This window comes from Lepus europaeus, chromosome 13, assembly GCF_033115175.1.
Source record: "Lepus europaeus isolate LE1 chromosome 13, mLepTim1.pri, whole genome shotgun sequence".
NCBI classification, from domain to species: Eukaryota; Metazoa; Chordata; class Mammalia; order Lagomorpha; family Leporidae; genus Lepus; species Lepus europaeus.
In genome coordinates, this window is record NC_084839.1 from 23123518 (window position 1) to 23140179 (window position 16662).

General features: G+C 45.6%; 1 protein-coding gene across 1 annotated transcript in view; it reads right to left on the reverse strand.

Annotated features, from left to right (window-relative positions):
* The window catches only part of HADHA (hydroxyacyl-CoA dehydrogenase trifunctional multienzyme complex subunit alpha), a 51759-nt gene that overhangs the window by 24395 nt on the left and 10702 nt on the right, over positions 1-16662 (reverse strand). The window contains exons 5-8 of the mRNA XM_062209110.1: positions 14209-14347; positions 13129-13248; positions 11546-11648; positions 255-377 (exon numbers count right to left, since the gene is read on the reverse strand). Coding sequence (XP_062065094.1) covers positions 255-377; positions 11546-11648; positions 13129-13248; positions 14209-14347 — 485 coding nt within the window. The remainder of the gene's footprint in view (positions 1-254; positions 378-11545; positions 11649-13128; positions 13249-14208; positions 14348-16662) is intronic.

The window sequence follows — 16662 nt, forward strand, 5'->3', positions numbered from 1 at the left end:
CATTACTCTGTCACACTATTCTATTTCTGTATTAATATTTAAACCTTTTCAAAACGAAGTTTCCAAAACTGGTTTTAACTGGCCCGTAAAAGGCTGAGAATTTGATCCTAGAATCAAATTATTACATCACTGAAGGTTGGCTTTATGTTTTGAGTAAATGACTCATTTGCCTCTTGCTCATTTTCAATCTATAGCAAATAAAATTAAACTCCCAGGAAGGAAGCTTTGCCTTTGTTTGGAACAATGACACTCACTTTCCATCAATCCCTTGTTTCTCTTTGAAGAGATCTTCTTATCAGCTAATCCTTTGGCAAAAGAAACTGCAACTTCTTCCAGGTACTCGATTGTCCGTTCCTCTGGAGGCTTCAGTCCTGGTCCTGTGAAAACGAACGTAGCGGACTCAAATGCAAATCGGGCTGAGATCAGTCCCAGGCGGGGAAACCCCCAGGCGGCCAAGGTGAAGGCTCCAGCACAGCTTTCCATCGTGGGCTGGAGACAGGCTGGTCGCAGAGTTATGAACCACAGACTCAACGAAGGAAAATACACCGAGCAAAGGTGTACCAGCTGGTCACAGTAAGAACTTAGGAATTCCAGCCTGACTTTTACTTCTGAGTAGGATGTAGTGCAGCCTGTTCTCTCCCTGCAAAATTGGGAAAAAGAAAACAAAACATGGTAGGAGGTGAAGCCATTGGTAAAGACATCGGAGAGCTGTGGAAGCACGAATACATGAACTAAAACTACAGCACGGGAAGCGCCTGTGCAAGAAGAGCAGCCAGTGACTGCTGGTCATCTTTCTGGTATATGTGATGTGCGCCGAGACATGGACTAACAGCTGGAGCTGCCTTGAGCAGAGGGCTCCGACTGGGGGAACGTGAAGCCATCTGAGTGTCTGGTGGTCACAAACTCCAGAGGAGAAGCTAGAAGAAAGCAAGTGCACAGCCAGCTCTTCCTGTGAACATCTGCGACGCTGTAAGTCACTGCAGAAGGCTGCAGGGGCTGTGTCCGATAGGCAGGGCGCTGTCTCCCGTGCTGGCATCACAATGCTTAGTACAGAAAGCAGAGGAAGGGGCTGCAATAAACACACAACTGAGTTCCCAGTTAAGGCAGGAGGTTAACGAGCAACAGCCCAAAGGACAGAACTACAGGGCTGGGAACAGACACCTGCCGGGCTCTCGATCACAAGTCTGCGAGAGTGACGCTGCACAAAGTGGCTGGGGTCAAAAAGGCAATCTCGTGCAAGCTTGTGGCACGTGGGAAACAAAATCCCCAGAGGGTGCAAAATCTCTCTCTTAAGACCTGTGCCCTGTTTTGAACCTGTGTAGGGAAGGAGGAAAAATAACTCAAACCAAAACTTCTGAATAGTAAAGATACAAAGGGTCCACAAAAGTCCCAACATGGTTATAACCCTGCAGGGAGGCAGGCCACAGGCACCTGTGAAGTGTAATTCTGAAGAGCTGCTGCTGCTACCCACACCGGGGCTGGGTACTGCTCTGTGCACGTACCACGGGGAACTACCTGTGGCCGGACAAAGCACCACCAAATAGCAGAAGAGCAGCATGGGAAAAATGACCCCTAGGCAGGAGACAAATCAACTGAGAAAGGCAAATCTAGAAGGAGGGTGGCCAGTCCTGGTTGTTGTGGCCATTTGGGGAGGGAACCAGCAGGTAGAAAATCTGTCTCTCTCCCTCTCTCGTTATAATACTGATTTTCAAATAAATAAATAAATGAATTTTTAAAGATTATTTATTTATTTATTTATTTGAAAGTCAGAATTACACAGAGAGAGAAGGAGAGGCAGAGAGAGAGAGGTCCTCCATCCACTGGTTCACTCTCTAATTGGCCGCAATGGCTGGAGCTGGGCCGATCCAAAGCCAGGAGCCAGGAGCTCCCTCCAGGTCTCCCACACAGGTGTATGGGCCATCTCCCACTGCTTTCCCAGGCCACATCAGAGAGCTGGATTGGAAATGGAGCAGCTGGGCCTTGAACAAGAATCCATATAGGATGCCGGTGTTGCAGGCTGTGGCTTTACCCGCTACACCACAGCACCAGCCCCAAAAGAATCATTTTTAAAAACAGAAAATATTTAACAAAACAGCACAAAGAAGAGGGAAAAATGAAAGTGTAATCTTCTAAGCATCTCAGCTGTGTGTGAAATAACATCCCTGCCTCCTGATTGGTTGTTATCCTGTCCCTCCCCTGACTGGTTAAATCCGGACTTTTTTAGAAAGGGGCCAGTCAGAGAGCCACTTTGTATATAAAAGAGCAGGACTTGTGAGCTTCTCTGGCAATCCGTCCTTTGGAGTCCCCTCCTGACTACTGTAGCAGGAGGTTCCTTGCCTTCAATACACCTCACTTGGCTCACTGTCCCTGGCTGCATGGACATTCTTCGATTTGAGACAAGACCCAGGTTGCCCTCATTGTCCCACAACACCAGTCCTATCTGACAGGCATCCTTGTAAGAGGAAATTCAGATACACAGAAGGGACAGCAGGACATATGCACACACAGCAAAGACCACGTGAGAGGACACACGGAGAGGGCAGCCATCTGCAAGCCCAACAGGTTTCAGAAGAACCAAACCTTCATACCTGATCTGGACTTCCGGCTTCCAGAACTGTGAGAAAATCAATGTGTGGTTGAATCATGCCACCCAATCTGTGGGATTTTGTTAGGGCAGCCCTAGCAAGTACACAAGTACACATCGCATGTCTACAGAAAGGCCTCTCTGAACAGGCCAAGAACATGAAAAGAGGTGTGACCCAAGCTAACGCTCACCCAACGATGACCTCGGCAGAGGATTTCAATGATGCAGGGGTCAGGTGATTTGATCTGTGGCTTCCAGTTCCTCCCCTTCCCCAAGCACTCCTGTCACTATCTCATGAGTACAGTGATGGCACGGATGGAGCTTATTCATGCATCATGGGCCTGGCTACAGCCACCGTCAGCTGCCCAATCAGCCAGCAGCAGAGACCAACCCCGGATCCCTCAGACAGGGACTCGCCAGAGTGAGCAGGCAGCTACCTGGAGGCAGGCTGACCACACTGCACTGTCCTTCAGGGAAAGGGCACTGCTCTGATTCTTACTGCAAGAAACACTGTGGATCTGAATTCGTCTTCAATGCAAGCTTCTGAAAAACTACTGCAGTGGACTTCCAGAGTGCTGTACCCACCACTATGGTATTCTATACTACACTGCTTTTCTTAAGATTCATTTTATTTATTTGAAAGGCAAAGGTACAGAGAGGCAGAAGCAGAGAGAGAAAAGTATTCTATCTGTCAGTTCACTCCCCAAATGACTGCAACAACCAGAGCTGGGCTGATCTGGGTCTCCCACACTGGTACAGGGGCCCAAGGATTTGGGCCATCCTGTACTGCTTTCCCAGGCCATAGCAGAGTTGGACCAGAAGTGGCGCAGCTGAGACTCGAACTGGCACCCACATGGGATGCTAGCACTGCAGGTGGCGGCTTTACCTACGATACCACAGTGCTGGCTCCATGCACTGCTTTTAATGAAGACCCTCACTTTACAGTAGAAGTGCAGCAATGGGCCATGCTAATGAGACACACTGGTTTCACCATGATCCTCATTATCATGTAGCAGCTGGCTGGCTGGAAAATGTGGAAGGAACTTCTGAAGACTCAGTTAAAGGGACCAGCACTGTGGTGTACCAAGTAAAGCTGCCACCTGCTGTGTGTGCCAGCATCCCAGATGGATGCAGGTTCCAGACCCAGCTGCTCTACTTCCGATCCAGCTCCCTGCTAATGGCCTGGGAAAGCAGTAGAAGATGGCTCAAGTGCTTGGGCCCCTAAACCCACATGGGAGACCTGGAAGCAGCTCTTGGCTCCTGGCTTCAGATTGGCCCAGTTCCAGCCGTTGCAGCCATCTGGGGAGTGAACCAGCGGGATGGATGATGTCTCTTTCCCTCTCTGTCACTCTGCCTTTCAAATAAAATAAATCAATCTTTTAAAAAAAAAGATTCAATTACAGTGCCAGCCAAGTGGTCATACTTGGCAGGACTGGGTCAGTGTCCTCCAGGAAGCTATGTATGTATGTTAGAAACCAGTCTGCAACATTTGGTGCAATTTCTCCCTTATCCAGAATTTATGAGTCTAAGAATCAAGGCGAACAAGGAGAAATGGTTCTGCTATTAAACCCTAGTGACTTCACCTCCCAGCAGTATCTTTGCTTCCTGTCTCTGTGACTTGTGGTTCTGCTGGTATAGAGGATTCAATTCCAAAGGCAGGACTATTCCCACCAGAAAACAACGGTCCTACTGAACTGGGAGCCAAGACCGCCTGCCATCCGGCCACTTCTCACGTTTCTGAATCATCAGGCAGAGGAGACAGTTACTGTGCAGGCTGCGCTGATCCATCTGATTATCAAGGGGAAACTGGGTGGGAGAGGATGTTTCAAATATGGGGGGTCCCTCAGGGTGTCTCTCAGTACTTCCATGATACGCAATTGGTCAGTGGAAAGCTACAACTCAATTCAAACCAGACTGCTCGTGGCCTTAACCTTTAAGCAAGGAGGGTCACCCCACCAGGCAAAGAGTCATGACCAGCTGAGGTTCTCCAAAGGGCAAAGGGAACACGGGATGGCTAGTGGAACTCCTGTCCTGCCCACACCAGACTCGGTGTGCGAGTGCATGGCAGTCCCAGAGGGGGTGGCAGTGAAGGACTCGGGCCTCCTGGGCCGCCATGCTCTTACACACATTCCTACTCCCGGTACAGACCTCTCCATGATCCGCTTTCTACAGGGGCCTCTGGCCAAGACCTCACTACTGAGGAAGGAAGGGAAACATCTATTTGACAGATAGAGAGAGACAGAGAGAAAGATCTTCCTTCTGCTGGCTCACCCCCAAAATGGCCACTCCAGCCAGAGCTACACCGATCTGAAGCCAGGAGCCAGGTGCTTCTTCCTGGTCTCCCATGTGGGTGCAGGGGCCCAAGCACTTGGGCCATCCTCCACTGCCTTCCCGGGCCACAGCAGAGAGCTGGACTGGAAAAGGAGCAACCAGGACTAGAACCCGGCACCCATATGGGATGTCGGCACTGCAGGCGGAGGATTAACCAACTGAGCCATGACGCTGGCCCGGAAGGGAAACATCTTAAAGACGTTTTCCTCCTCTCCAGCCAGCACCCAGCCGCAGGTCCGTAAAGCACGAGTCTCGTCCAGAGCTCCCTGAGAGCGTGCCGACCTCTTCTGTGTGCCAACCCACAGCCTGCGCACCATTCCACAGGGAGAACCACGCAGGGAGATGCAGGGAGACACAGTGCTCTCCTTGGCTTTAACCTTTTGGTGACATTTCGGTGAGTAAAGGCTTCATGGTCACTCTCAGCTGGGTTTGTTGTTTTAATCAGCTCCTCTGCCACCAGGCAGGGCAGCCCACTCTCCAAATCAACCGAGCTCCTGATGGAAATGAGTACTCCAACAGCCACAGTATTTCTGTTGTTGCAGGTTCATACCTAAGTTAGCAAGTGTCTCTTCTCTCTTATCTTCTTCTCACCCATCAGATGTTGATGGTAACCTTTAACTTTCTATCACAGCCCTGCTGTTACAGGGCCTCAGAGGAGAGTAAAGTCCACCCTAGGACTTGGCATCCTCTTCAGGGGAAAGGATGTAGTTTTGGTAGTGTGCAGGACAGCGACCTTATGTTAGCTGGAAGGGTGACTTTGTTACTGTCTATACTTGAGATTAAGTAGGGTAGGAGACATGTGTGGCTGTCAAATTGACAAGGGGTGCACAGCGATAGTTTTCCAATGTGTCAGTTTAGAATGTAGTCAGATAGACTATAATCTCCAGTTACTCAATAAACAGCAGTCTAGAAGTTGCTATGCAGGCATTTTATAAATCTGACAAGTTCATAACCAGTTAATAAACACTCAATACCATAAAAGAAAGAGGAGATGTGATTATAGAGTACAAACATACTGAAACCATAATATGGAAGGAATATGAATAATCTTTTTTTTGGACAGGCAGAGTTAGACAGTGAGAGAAAGAGACAGAGAGAAAGGTCTTCCTTCCATTGGTTCACCCCCTAAATGGCCACTATGGCTGGCGCGCTGCGCCGATCCAAAGCCAAGAGCCAGGTGCTTCCTCTTAGTCTCCCATGCGGGTGCAAGGGCCCAAGAATTTGGGCCATCCTCCACTGCCTTCCCGGGCCACAGCAGAGAGCTGGCCTGAAAGAGGGGCAACTGGGACAGAATCCGGTGCCCCGACTGGGACTAGAACCGGGGTGCCGGCGCCGCAGGTGGAGGATTAGCCTATTGAGCCACGGTGCCGGCCCCAAGTCATTTTATGAAGCTACATTACTTTAATAGCAACACCAGGCAAAAAATATCACAAAATAATTAATCTTGAGACCATTACCCCTCCCAACTAGACATAAAAATTCTCTATTGGCGGTGTTGTGATGTAGTATGTTAAGCCATTCCCTGCAATGCCAGCATCCCATATAGGTGCCGGTTCGCATCTCAGCTGTTCCACTTCAAATTCAGCTTCCTGCTAATGTGCCTGCGAAAGCAGCGGAAGATGGTCTAAGTGCTTTGGCCCCTACTACCCACGTGGGAGACCTGGCTCTTGGCTTCAGTCAGCCCAGCCCAGCCCAGGTTGTTGCAGCCATTCAGGGAGTGAACCAACAGATGGAAGATCTCCCTCCTCCTCTCTGTAACTCTGCGTTTCAAATAAATAATAAACATTAAAAAAAATTCTTAGCTGATAAAGCTAGGAATTTATAAAAAGGATAAATACATTATGACCACGTGGAGTTTACTTTAGGAATGCAAGGCTGGTTCAATGGTAAAAAATTGCTGTAAGTGGGCCAGTGCTGTGGCTTAGTAGGTTAAGCCTCTGCCTGCAGCGCTGCATCCCATATGGGTGCTGGTTCATTTCCTGGCTGCTCCTCTTCCAACCCAGCTCTTTGCTGTGGCCTGGGAAAGCAGTGGAAGATGGCCCAAGTCCTTGGGCCCCTAGACCCACATGAGAGTCCCAAAAGAAGCTCCTGGCTCCTGGCTTTGGATTGGCTCAGCTCCTGCCGTTGTGGCCATTTGGGGAGTGAACTAGCGGATGGACTCTCTCTCTCTGTCTCTCCCTCTGTCTGTTAATTCTGCCTCTCAAATAAATAAATAAAATATTGAAAAAAATTGCTCTAAGTGACATTACTATTAATAGACTGAAAAAGAAAACAAAAACACATAAACAATTATCTCAATAGATACAGGAAAGGTATCTGACATTATTCAACAGTCATTCTCAGTAAACTAAAAATAAAAGGGAACCTCTTCAGCCCATAAGGGGCAATATGAAAAACATCACAGCGTTAATCCTCTGCCTGAAGCGCTGGCATCCAATATGGGTGCCGGTTCTAGTCCCGGTTGCCCCTCTTCCAATTCAGCTCTCTGCTATGGCCTGGGAAAGCAGTAGAAGATGGCCCAAGTGCTTGGGCTCCTGCACCCACATGGGAGACTGGAAAGAAGCATCTGGCTCCTGGCTTCAGATCGGTGCAGCTCCGGCCATTTCGGCCATCTGGGGAGTGAACCAATGGAAGGAAGACCTTTCTCTCTGTCTCTCCCTCTCACTGTCTGCAACTCTACCTCTCATATAAATAAATAAAATCTTAAAAAAAATAAAGAAAAACATCACAGCTACATTATACTTACTGGTGGGCACTTTCCCTTTAAAATTGAAATCATGTTAATAGCTGCTTTCATCACTTCTATCCAATATTGTCTTAGCCACTGCAGTAAGATAAGAAAAACAAATAAATGGCATCCAGACTTGAAAGAATTTGAAGAAGGTAAACTAACTTTATTTGTAGACAACATGATTACCTATATAGAAAATCCTTAGGGATCTACCAAAAAACTAATAAAATGAGTTTAGCAAAGTGACAGGATTCCAGCCCACATTTGAAAATCAATTATGTTTATACATCCTGGTCATTAATAAGAAATTGAAGGTTTAAAAAATTTAATGACCTAAAATATGAAATTCCCAAATATAAATTTAACCAAATATGGGGTCGGTGCTGCGGCATAGTGAGTAAAGCCCTTGTCTATATTGCTGGCATCCCATATGGGCTCCAGTTCAAGTCCTGGCTGCTCCATTTCCAATCCCGCTCTCTACTATGGCCTGGGAAGGCATTAGAAGATGGCCCAAGTCCTTGGTCCCCTGCACCCACATGGGAGACCTGGAAGAAACTCTTGGCTCCTGGCTTCAGACAGGCCCAGCTCCAGCCGTTGTGGCCATTTGGGGAGTGAACCAGCGATTGGAAGACCTCTCCCTGCTTCTGCCTCTATGCAATTTTGCCTTTCAAATAAATAAATAAGTATTTTTTAAAAACTTAACCAAATATGGGAAAGAGTTGTTCACTGAGAAATACAATAAATAGAGAGCTCTACTATGTTCATATATGAAATAACTCAATATTTTAAAGATATCAACTCTCCCCAAATTGATATATTGATCCCATATAATTCTAATCAAAATCCTAGCAGGTATTTTTGTAGATATGGACAAGGTGGTTAAGAAATTTATATGCAAATGCAAAGGAATAGGAAATGACTTTGAAAGAAGTAGGAGGATGTATATTTCAATATTTACTATAAATATATAATAATAAAGACAATGTGATACTGGTTTAGGGTAAGACAGAAAGATAACTTGGGATAAGGAACCCAGATTATAGGTCCAAACACATAAGGTCAACAAATTGTTTACCAAAATGTTAAATCAGTCCACTTGAGAAAGAATAGTCTTAACAAATAGTGCTGGAACATTTGGATTTTCACATGCAAAAAGAATAAAGAACCCTCAATCCTTACCTCAACATCATATACAAAAAAGACTTGAAATGGATCACAGAACAAAATATAAAAGCTAAAACTAGAAAACAACCTGAAGCAAGCACAGGAGAAAATCATTGTGATCTTGAGGTTAGAAAAAGATTTCTTTTTTTTTTTTTTTTGGACAGGCAGAGTGGACAGTGAGAGAGAGAGACAGAGAGAAAGGTCTTCCTTTGCCGTTGGTTCACCCTCCAGTGGCCGCCGGTGGCTGGCGCGCTGCGGCTGGCGCGCCGCACTGATCCGAAGGCAGGAGCCAGGTGCTTATCTTGGTCTCCCATGGGGTGCAGGGTCCAAGGACCTGGGCCATCCTCCACTGTACTCCTGGGCCACAGCAGAGAGAGCTGGCCTGGAAGAGGGGCAACTGGGACAGAATCCGGTGCCCCGACAGGGACTAGAACCTGTGTGCCAGCGCCGCAAGGTGGAAGATTAGCCTATTGAGCCACGGCCGGCCAGAAAAAGATTTCTTAAATACCATACCTATAGCATCATGATCCATAAAAGATAAACTTGGGACTGGCTTTGTTGTGCAGTGCGTTAAGCTACCACTTGTGATGCCAGCATCTCATACCAGAGTGCAGGTTCATGTCCCTGCTGATCCACTTCTGATCCAGCTCCCTGTTAATGTGCCCGGGACAGCAGCAGAAGATGGCCCAAGTACTTTGGTCCCTGCTACCTATGTGGGAGACCCAGTTGGAGTTCTAGGTTTCTGGCTTTGGCCTGGATCAGCTCAATCAAATGAGTAACTATTGCCATTTGGAGAATGAACTAGTAGGTGGAAGATCTCTCTTTCTCTCTCTAGCTCTGCCTTTCAAATCAACAAATAAACGATCTCTTAAAAAACAGAAATGATAAACTGGACTTCATCAAAATTAAGAATCTGTTCTTAAGTAATTAAAAGAAAAGCCACAGACTGGGAAAAAATATTTTGCAAATCACATATCTGATCAAGGACTTATAACCCAATATATAAGGAATACTGAAAACTCAGTAATAGAAAAAACTAATTCAATAAAATGGGCACAATATTTGAACAAACACTTTACCAAAGGAGATATACAGAGGGCAAATAAATTTATTAGATACTCAGTATCTCTGATGATTAGGGAATTATAAAATCTTAGTGACATATAGCAATCTTGTTGGAATGCCTCCAAATTACTGACCATGCAAAGAGGCTGATAACTAAGACTCTCATACACTGCTGGTGGAAATGCAAAAGAGTATAACCACTTTGGGAAGCAGTCTGATGATGTGCTAAAAGCTAAATGCATACACATATTTAATATGTGTGATAGCCAATCCATTCTTTAGCAGTTACCTAACAGAAATGAAATATATGTATACATAAAAAGAATCATGCATAGTAGCTTTATTCAGAATAGCCCCAAAATGGAAACAATGAAAAGGTCCATTATTTGCTGACTGGATAAAGAAACTGCAAACATTGCAACACTCAGCAGTAACTGCTGACATATGCAATAATATGGATGCATCTCAGAAGGGTTAGGCTGAATAAAGACGCAGAAGGCTACATTCAGAAATGTTCTATGTGTTGACTGTCTTGCTATTCACACAGTTGTACACATTTGTCAAAACTCAGATTGTACAACATGATCATAGGGGACTTCAAAAAGTTCATAGAAAAATGAAATTAAAGAGTAAGTTTAGGGGTTGGTGCTGTAGTGCTATGGTTTAACACCCTGGCCTGAAGCGCTGACATCTCATATGGGCACTGGTTCTAGTCCCAGATGCTCCACTTCCGATCCAGCTCTCTGCTATGGACTGGGAAAGCAGTAGAAGATGGCCCAAGTCCTTGGGCCCCTGTATATGTATGGGAGACCTGGAAAAAGCTCCTGGCTCCTGGCTTCAGATCAGCGCAGCTCCAGCCGTCGCGGCCAACTGGGGAGTGAACCATCGGATGGAAGACCCCTACCTCTCTCTCTCTCTACCTCTCCTCTCTCTGTGTAACTCTTTCAAATAAATAAATAAATCTTGAAAAAAAAAAAAAAAAAAGAGAGAAAGTTTATTTTGGTGCAAAAGAATTCTGAAATCCAAGAGGAGTCTTCAAAAGGTTTACAGGAAATGTGAATTAAGAAAAATGGCATGGGTTTCCAAAATTTTTTTGCACCAAAAGAAACTGATTTTTTATTCCACTTTCCATGAATTTTTTGAAGTACCCGTGGGTGAACCAACGGCAAAGGAAGACCTTTCTCTCTATATCTCTCTCTCACTGTCCACTCTGCCTGTCAAAAAAAGAAATACAAGAGGGTGATGAAAACGCAATTCAGAATAGTGGTTTCCTTTGGTAAAGGGAGGGAAAGAAATTGTATGGGAGGAAATAGCAGATAAGTAGATGTCAATTATTGTTAAAATTCCCAGCTTGGTTGTTCCACATATGTTTATTATACTATTAAAACTGACACAAAAAACAGAAAGAATATTATGAATGGATAATGAGATAGGCAATTTAAAAGCCAAAAATGACTTGATTGAATACTGTACTCCTGATGTCCAAATTATAAAAAAGAAACTAGGTCAACATTGAAAATGATTTTTAGTGTTAACTAGTTTAGAATATGTCACTCAAAATGATTAATCATTTTTTAAAAAGCTTGACTTTCACTCTGATATTCAAGAGATGAACTCTTTAAAAAAGTACATAACTTCCTAAGCCCGATTATGAGATGGCTAACACTCACCCAAGGGTTCCACCAGTTGGTCAACTAGTCCCATCTTCTTTGCTCTGTCTGCACGAATGCTTCTACCAGTCAGCATCATGTCAAAAGCAGCAGGCACACCTACCTATCAGGCAAGCAAAGATCACATTATAGAGGGAAAAAAATCAGAGTGACGATTATAGTTTATCAACAATCAAATGAATACATGTTAAAATAAGAAATTTGGGGCCAGCCCTGATGGCGTAGTGGGCAAAGCGGCCGCCTGCAGCGACAGCATCCCAAATGGCTGTTGCTTCGATCCTGGCTGTTCCATTTGGGGAGGGAACCAGTGGATGGAAGCCCTCACTCTCTGTTTCCCCTTCTCTAACTCTGCCTCTCAAATAAATAAATAAATCTCTCTTTAAAAAAAATGCTGAACTAGATTTTATCTCTTAGATTTACCATGAAATATGGACAAGGAACAAACTGTAAGTTTCAGAAAAGACCTATTTCTTATTTGTCACCCTTCTTCAGAGACTAAAAAAGGACTCTGATCAATAATTCCTGGTGAGGCTGGCGTACAGAGGATTAAGTTGCCACTTGCAACACTGGAATTGAAGTAGCACCTTGACAGTAGGGACTCCATTTTGGAGCACTTGAGACTCCACTCTGGGAAAGCACCCCTACACCACTGTGAGACCCTGGTCTGAAACTATGATCTAAAACAGTAGAACAATAGTAGTCCACTACATCACACTTGGCAGAGCATAGAAACCCCCTAGCATAATTGTTCAAGCTTGAAAGTAAAAAGGTTGCACCTGGGTTAATGATAAAAATGTAATTTGTCTATGTCCTACATATAATTAAAACCAATACCTGGATTAATGTCAGGATTATAAGATTGTAACTGGTATTGTCAAGATTATAATTGATACTAGTTTCGCATAGGTTTTAGGTCGGCTTGACCCCGGTAACCATGTATTCCCCCCTGTTCCTAGCAACCATGAATTCCCCTCCTGATTTTGTGGTTTTTGCCTTTATAAACCCTGTTGCTTTAGGCTTCAGGGTCGAGAGTTCTTTAGGGCATGAGCCCACTCTCCACCACCGGCAAATAAAGGACCATCAAATTTTATCAATGTGTGGAGCTCCTTTGTTCATACTCGCTCAGGTACAACAGAATCCCATATCAGAGTGCCAGTTCAAACCCTGGCCACCCTAATTCTGATCCAGTTTCCTGGGAAGGCAGTGGAAGATGGCACCCTACCACTCGTTTGGGAGACCAAGATGGTGCTCCTGGCTCCTGGCTTTGGCCTGGCCCAGACTTGGCTGTTGTAGCCATCTCGGGAGTGAACCAGTGGATGGAAGATTTCTCTCTCTCTCACCTTGTCATTTTGCCTTTCAAATAAATAAATAATTATAAAAAAAAAAAAAAGTTTTTGTGGAATTGATAAAACTTAGACCAGGAATAAAAATCTGTCATTGATCCTATGTAATCATATATTATTTGAGATTTCACAATTCTACAATGAAATATTATGCATTTTGTACGAGAGGAAATAGATGTGAAGGGGCAAACAGTTGCTGAAATTCTAAAGTTCACCAAGTGGGAAGGGTCTCAGACTTACCATTCTGGGCAGCCTCTGTGTGCCTCCTGCTCCTGGCAAGATCCCCAGCAAGACTTCCGGGACTCCTAACACTGTTTTTCTGTCTTTTGTTGCTATTCTGTATTGGCATGAAATGGCAAGCTTCAAACAAATCAAAGAAGATTCAAATGTCAGAAAATGCTCTGATTACTTATAAAGCAGGAATGTACCCCCCAAATACCCAGGAACTCCTCAGGCTGGCATTTGATGCCTTCCACAACTTACCTGCTCAGGTTTTTTTTTTTTTTAATTTTTTTAATTTTTTGACAGGCAGAGTGGACAGTGAGAGAGAGAGAGAGAGAGAGAGAAAGGTCTTCCTTTGCCGTTGGTTTACCCTCCAATGGCTGCCGGCGGCTGGCGCGCTGCTGCCGGCGCACCGCGCTGATCCGATGGCAGGAGCCAGGTGCTTCTCCTGGTCTCCCATGGGGTGCAGGGCCCAAGAACTTGGGCTATCCTCCACTGCACTCCCTGGCCACAGCAGAGAGCTGGCCTGGAAGAGGGGCAACTGGGACAGGATCGGTGCCCCGACCGGGACTAGAACCCGGTGTGCCGGCGCCGCAAGGCGGAGGATTAGCCTATTGAGCCGCGGCGCCGGCCTAGGTTTTTTTTTTTTAAATAACTTTTTCCTGATTTATTAACCTTTTTTTGGTTAAGGATATCCTCAAAAACTCTGCTGAAAGTTACAGCTGTTCTCAATACAAACATGCACAGGTTATTTATCTGGACTCCAAGTAAAGAAGGCCTGTACCCTCTGGAGACACTTCCCAGTTACGCACCTAGAAGGGTTTGCACAGACTTGCTTTTGTTCATACCACACCACATGTGAAATACTTTTTCCACCATTCCTGGATTAATCAACTCCTGCCCACCTTTAGAACCAGCCACAGATTTCCTTAGGGTATGTGAAAGTGTCTACCATGGAGCCCAGCATGTGATAAACGCTCAGCAAATGTTATTTTCTTTTGCTCCTTGTTTTTAGACAAATAGTAACCTGAAGGTGTATGGCTGCTGAACCCACCATGGAGCTGGACAGCATCTCAATGACACGGAATAGATCTGTACCTCGAGTCCTCCTCCCAGGCAGGATCCACTGATGGCAGCTACGATGGGCTTTGTGGACTTCTCAAGTTTCTCAAACATCTTCTGTCCTTCCTGTGACACTTGTGCTGCTTCTTGAGGGGTTTTGCAAGCGGCTAACATGCTGCAAGGTCCAGGAAAGTAGAGAACAGAAAAGCAAGGGTGAAACGGCAGCCTGTTTTCTGCAGTACCTCGTCCACTGTATACTCACCTTATCATCCCCCCTCACTTGGCAGCATTTGGTAATGCATCTTCAAATAAGACAAAAATGTTATGTAATGTTTTTCTTCTATAACAAATCACTAGGTCATAAGCTCTGCACATGGGGACATCGTCTGACTTTTTTTTTTTTTTTTTTTTTTAAAGATTTATTTATTTATTTGAAAGGCAGAGTTACTGAGAGAAGCAGAGAGACAGGTCTTCCATCTGCAGGTTCACTCCCTAAATAGCTACAATGGCTGGAGCTGGGCCAATCCGAAGCCAGGAGCCCTGAGCTTCCTCCGGATCTCCCACATGGATGCAGGGGCCCAAGGACTTGGGCCATCTTCTACGGCTTTCCCAGGACCTAGCAGAGAGCTGGATTGGAAGTGGAGCAGCCAGGGCTCGCACTGGTGTCCATATGGGATGCTGGCACTGCAGGCAGTGGCTTTAGCCCCTACATCACAGCGCTAGGTCCCCTGGTAAGTGTTTTCACTATTGGATTACACATTTCACTAACAGGTAGCTATCAGATAAACAGCAATCAAAATGACAGCAAAAAACAAAACAAAAAACTCCTTGAAACAGATCCCCCAGTGACTAAAAAATAGCAGGTACAATACTGCTGGAATCAACGTACTTTAATTTGTTTGTTTCATTTGCCAACTTATTCCTGCACACACCAAAGATGTGGTGTACTCTGAACTTTTTACGAAGGATGACTAGAGTTTTTATCATTTCATATATTTGGAGTTGCTCAGCTGTCCTCACGGAAGCTGTATGTATTTTCCTGTGGATACAGGTAGCTACAGTCTGCACAGTGTCTCCACAGGCTCAAGTAATTGAGCTAGAGGATATTTTTTTTTCCTAAAAATATAAATAAACAAAACATTTGCAAAGTCTAACTACTATACATAAACAAAAGTGGATACACAATGTGGAGCAAGGCTTAAAAATACATTAAACGGCCGGCGCTGTGGCTTAACAGGCTAATCCTCTGCCTTGCAGCGCCAGCACACCGGGTTCTAGTCCCGGTAGGGGCGCCGGATTCTATCCCGGTTGCCCCTCTTCCAGGCCAGCTCTCTGCTGTGGCCCGGGAAGGCAGTGGAGGATGGCCCAAGTCCTTGGGCCCTGCACCCACATGGGAGACCAGGAGAAGCACCTGGCTCCTGGCTTCGGATCAGCGTGATGCGCCGGCCGCAGCGGGCATTGGAGGGTGAGCCAACGGCAAAGGAAGACCTTTCTCTCTGTCTCTCTCTGTCTCACTATCCACTCTGCCTGTCAAAAAAACAAAACAAAACAAAACAACAACATTAAACACCTAAGTACAACGCTGGCTATCATCAACTAAAATACAAGTAATAACATAATACCTACATTTTAACAGAATTAACAGTTAAACTTTTTTTTAAGATTTTATTTACTTGAAAGGCAGAATTATGGGGGAGGAGGAGATAGAGAGAAGGATCTTCTGTACGCTGGTTCATTTCCCAAATGGCTTCAATGGCTGGGGCTAGGACAGGCTGAAGCCAGGAGTCAGGACCTTTATGGTCATCCTCTGCTGCTTTCCCAGGCACATTAGCAGGGAGCTGGACTGGAAGCGGGGCAGCCAGGATATGAACTAGTGCCTCTACGGGATGCCTGCGTTGCGAGTAGCTGCTTAACCTGCTATACCACAGCCCTGTCTGCTAACATTTAGTAATACTGAAGTATCACTTTCTTCAGAAATATGACTTTAAAATTATAAGCAAATTATGTAAGCACACATTCTATCATTAAAAAAAGGGAAAAAGGGGCCAGCATTGTGGTGCAAGGGGTTAGCTGCCGCTTATGATGGCATCACATAATCACAACACCAGTTGCATCCTGGCTGTTCCAGTTCTGATCCAGCTCCCTGCTGGTGTGCCTGGGAAGGCAGTGGAAGATGGATAAGGACTTGAGCCTCTCACCCATGTGGAAGACCTGGATAGAGTTTTTTTTTTTGACAGGCAGAGTGGATAGTGAGAGAGAGAGAGACAGAGAGAAAGGTCTTCCTTTTTGCCGTTGGTTCACTTTCCAAAGGCCGCTGCGGCCAGCGCATCTCGCTGATCCGAAGCCAGGAGCCAGGTGCTTCTCCTGGTCTCCCATGCGGGTGCAGGGCCCAAGCACTTGGGCCATCCTCCACTGCCTTCCCGGGCCATAGCAGAGAGCTGGCCTGGAAGAGGGGCAACCGGGATAGTAATCCGGTGCCCCAACTGGGAC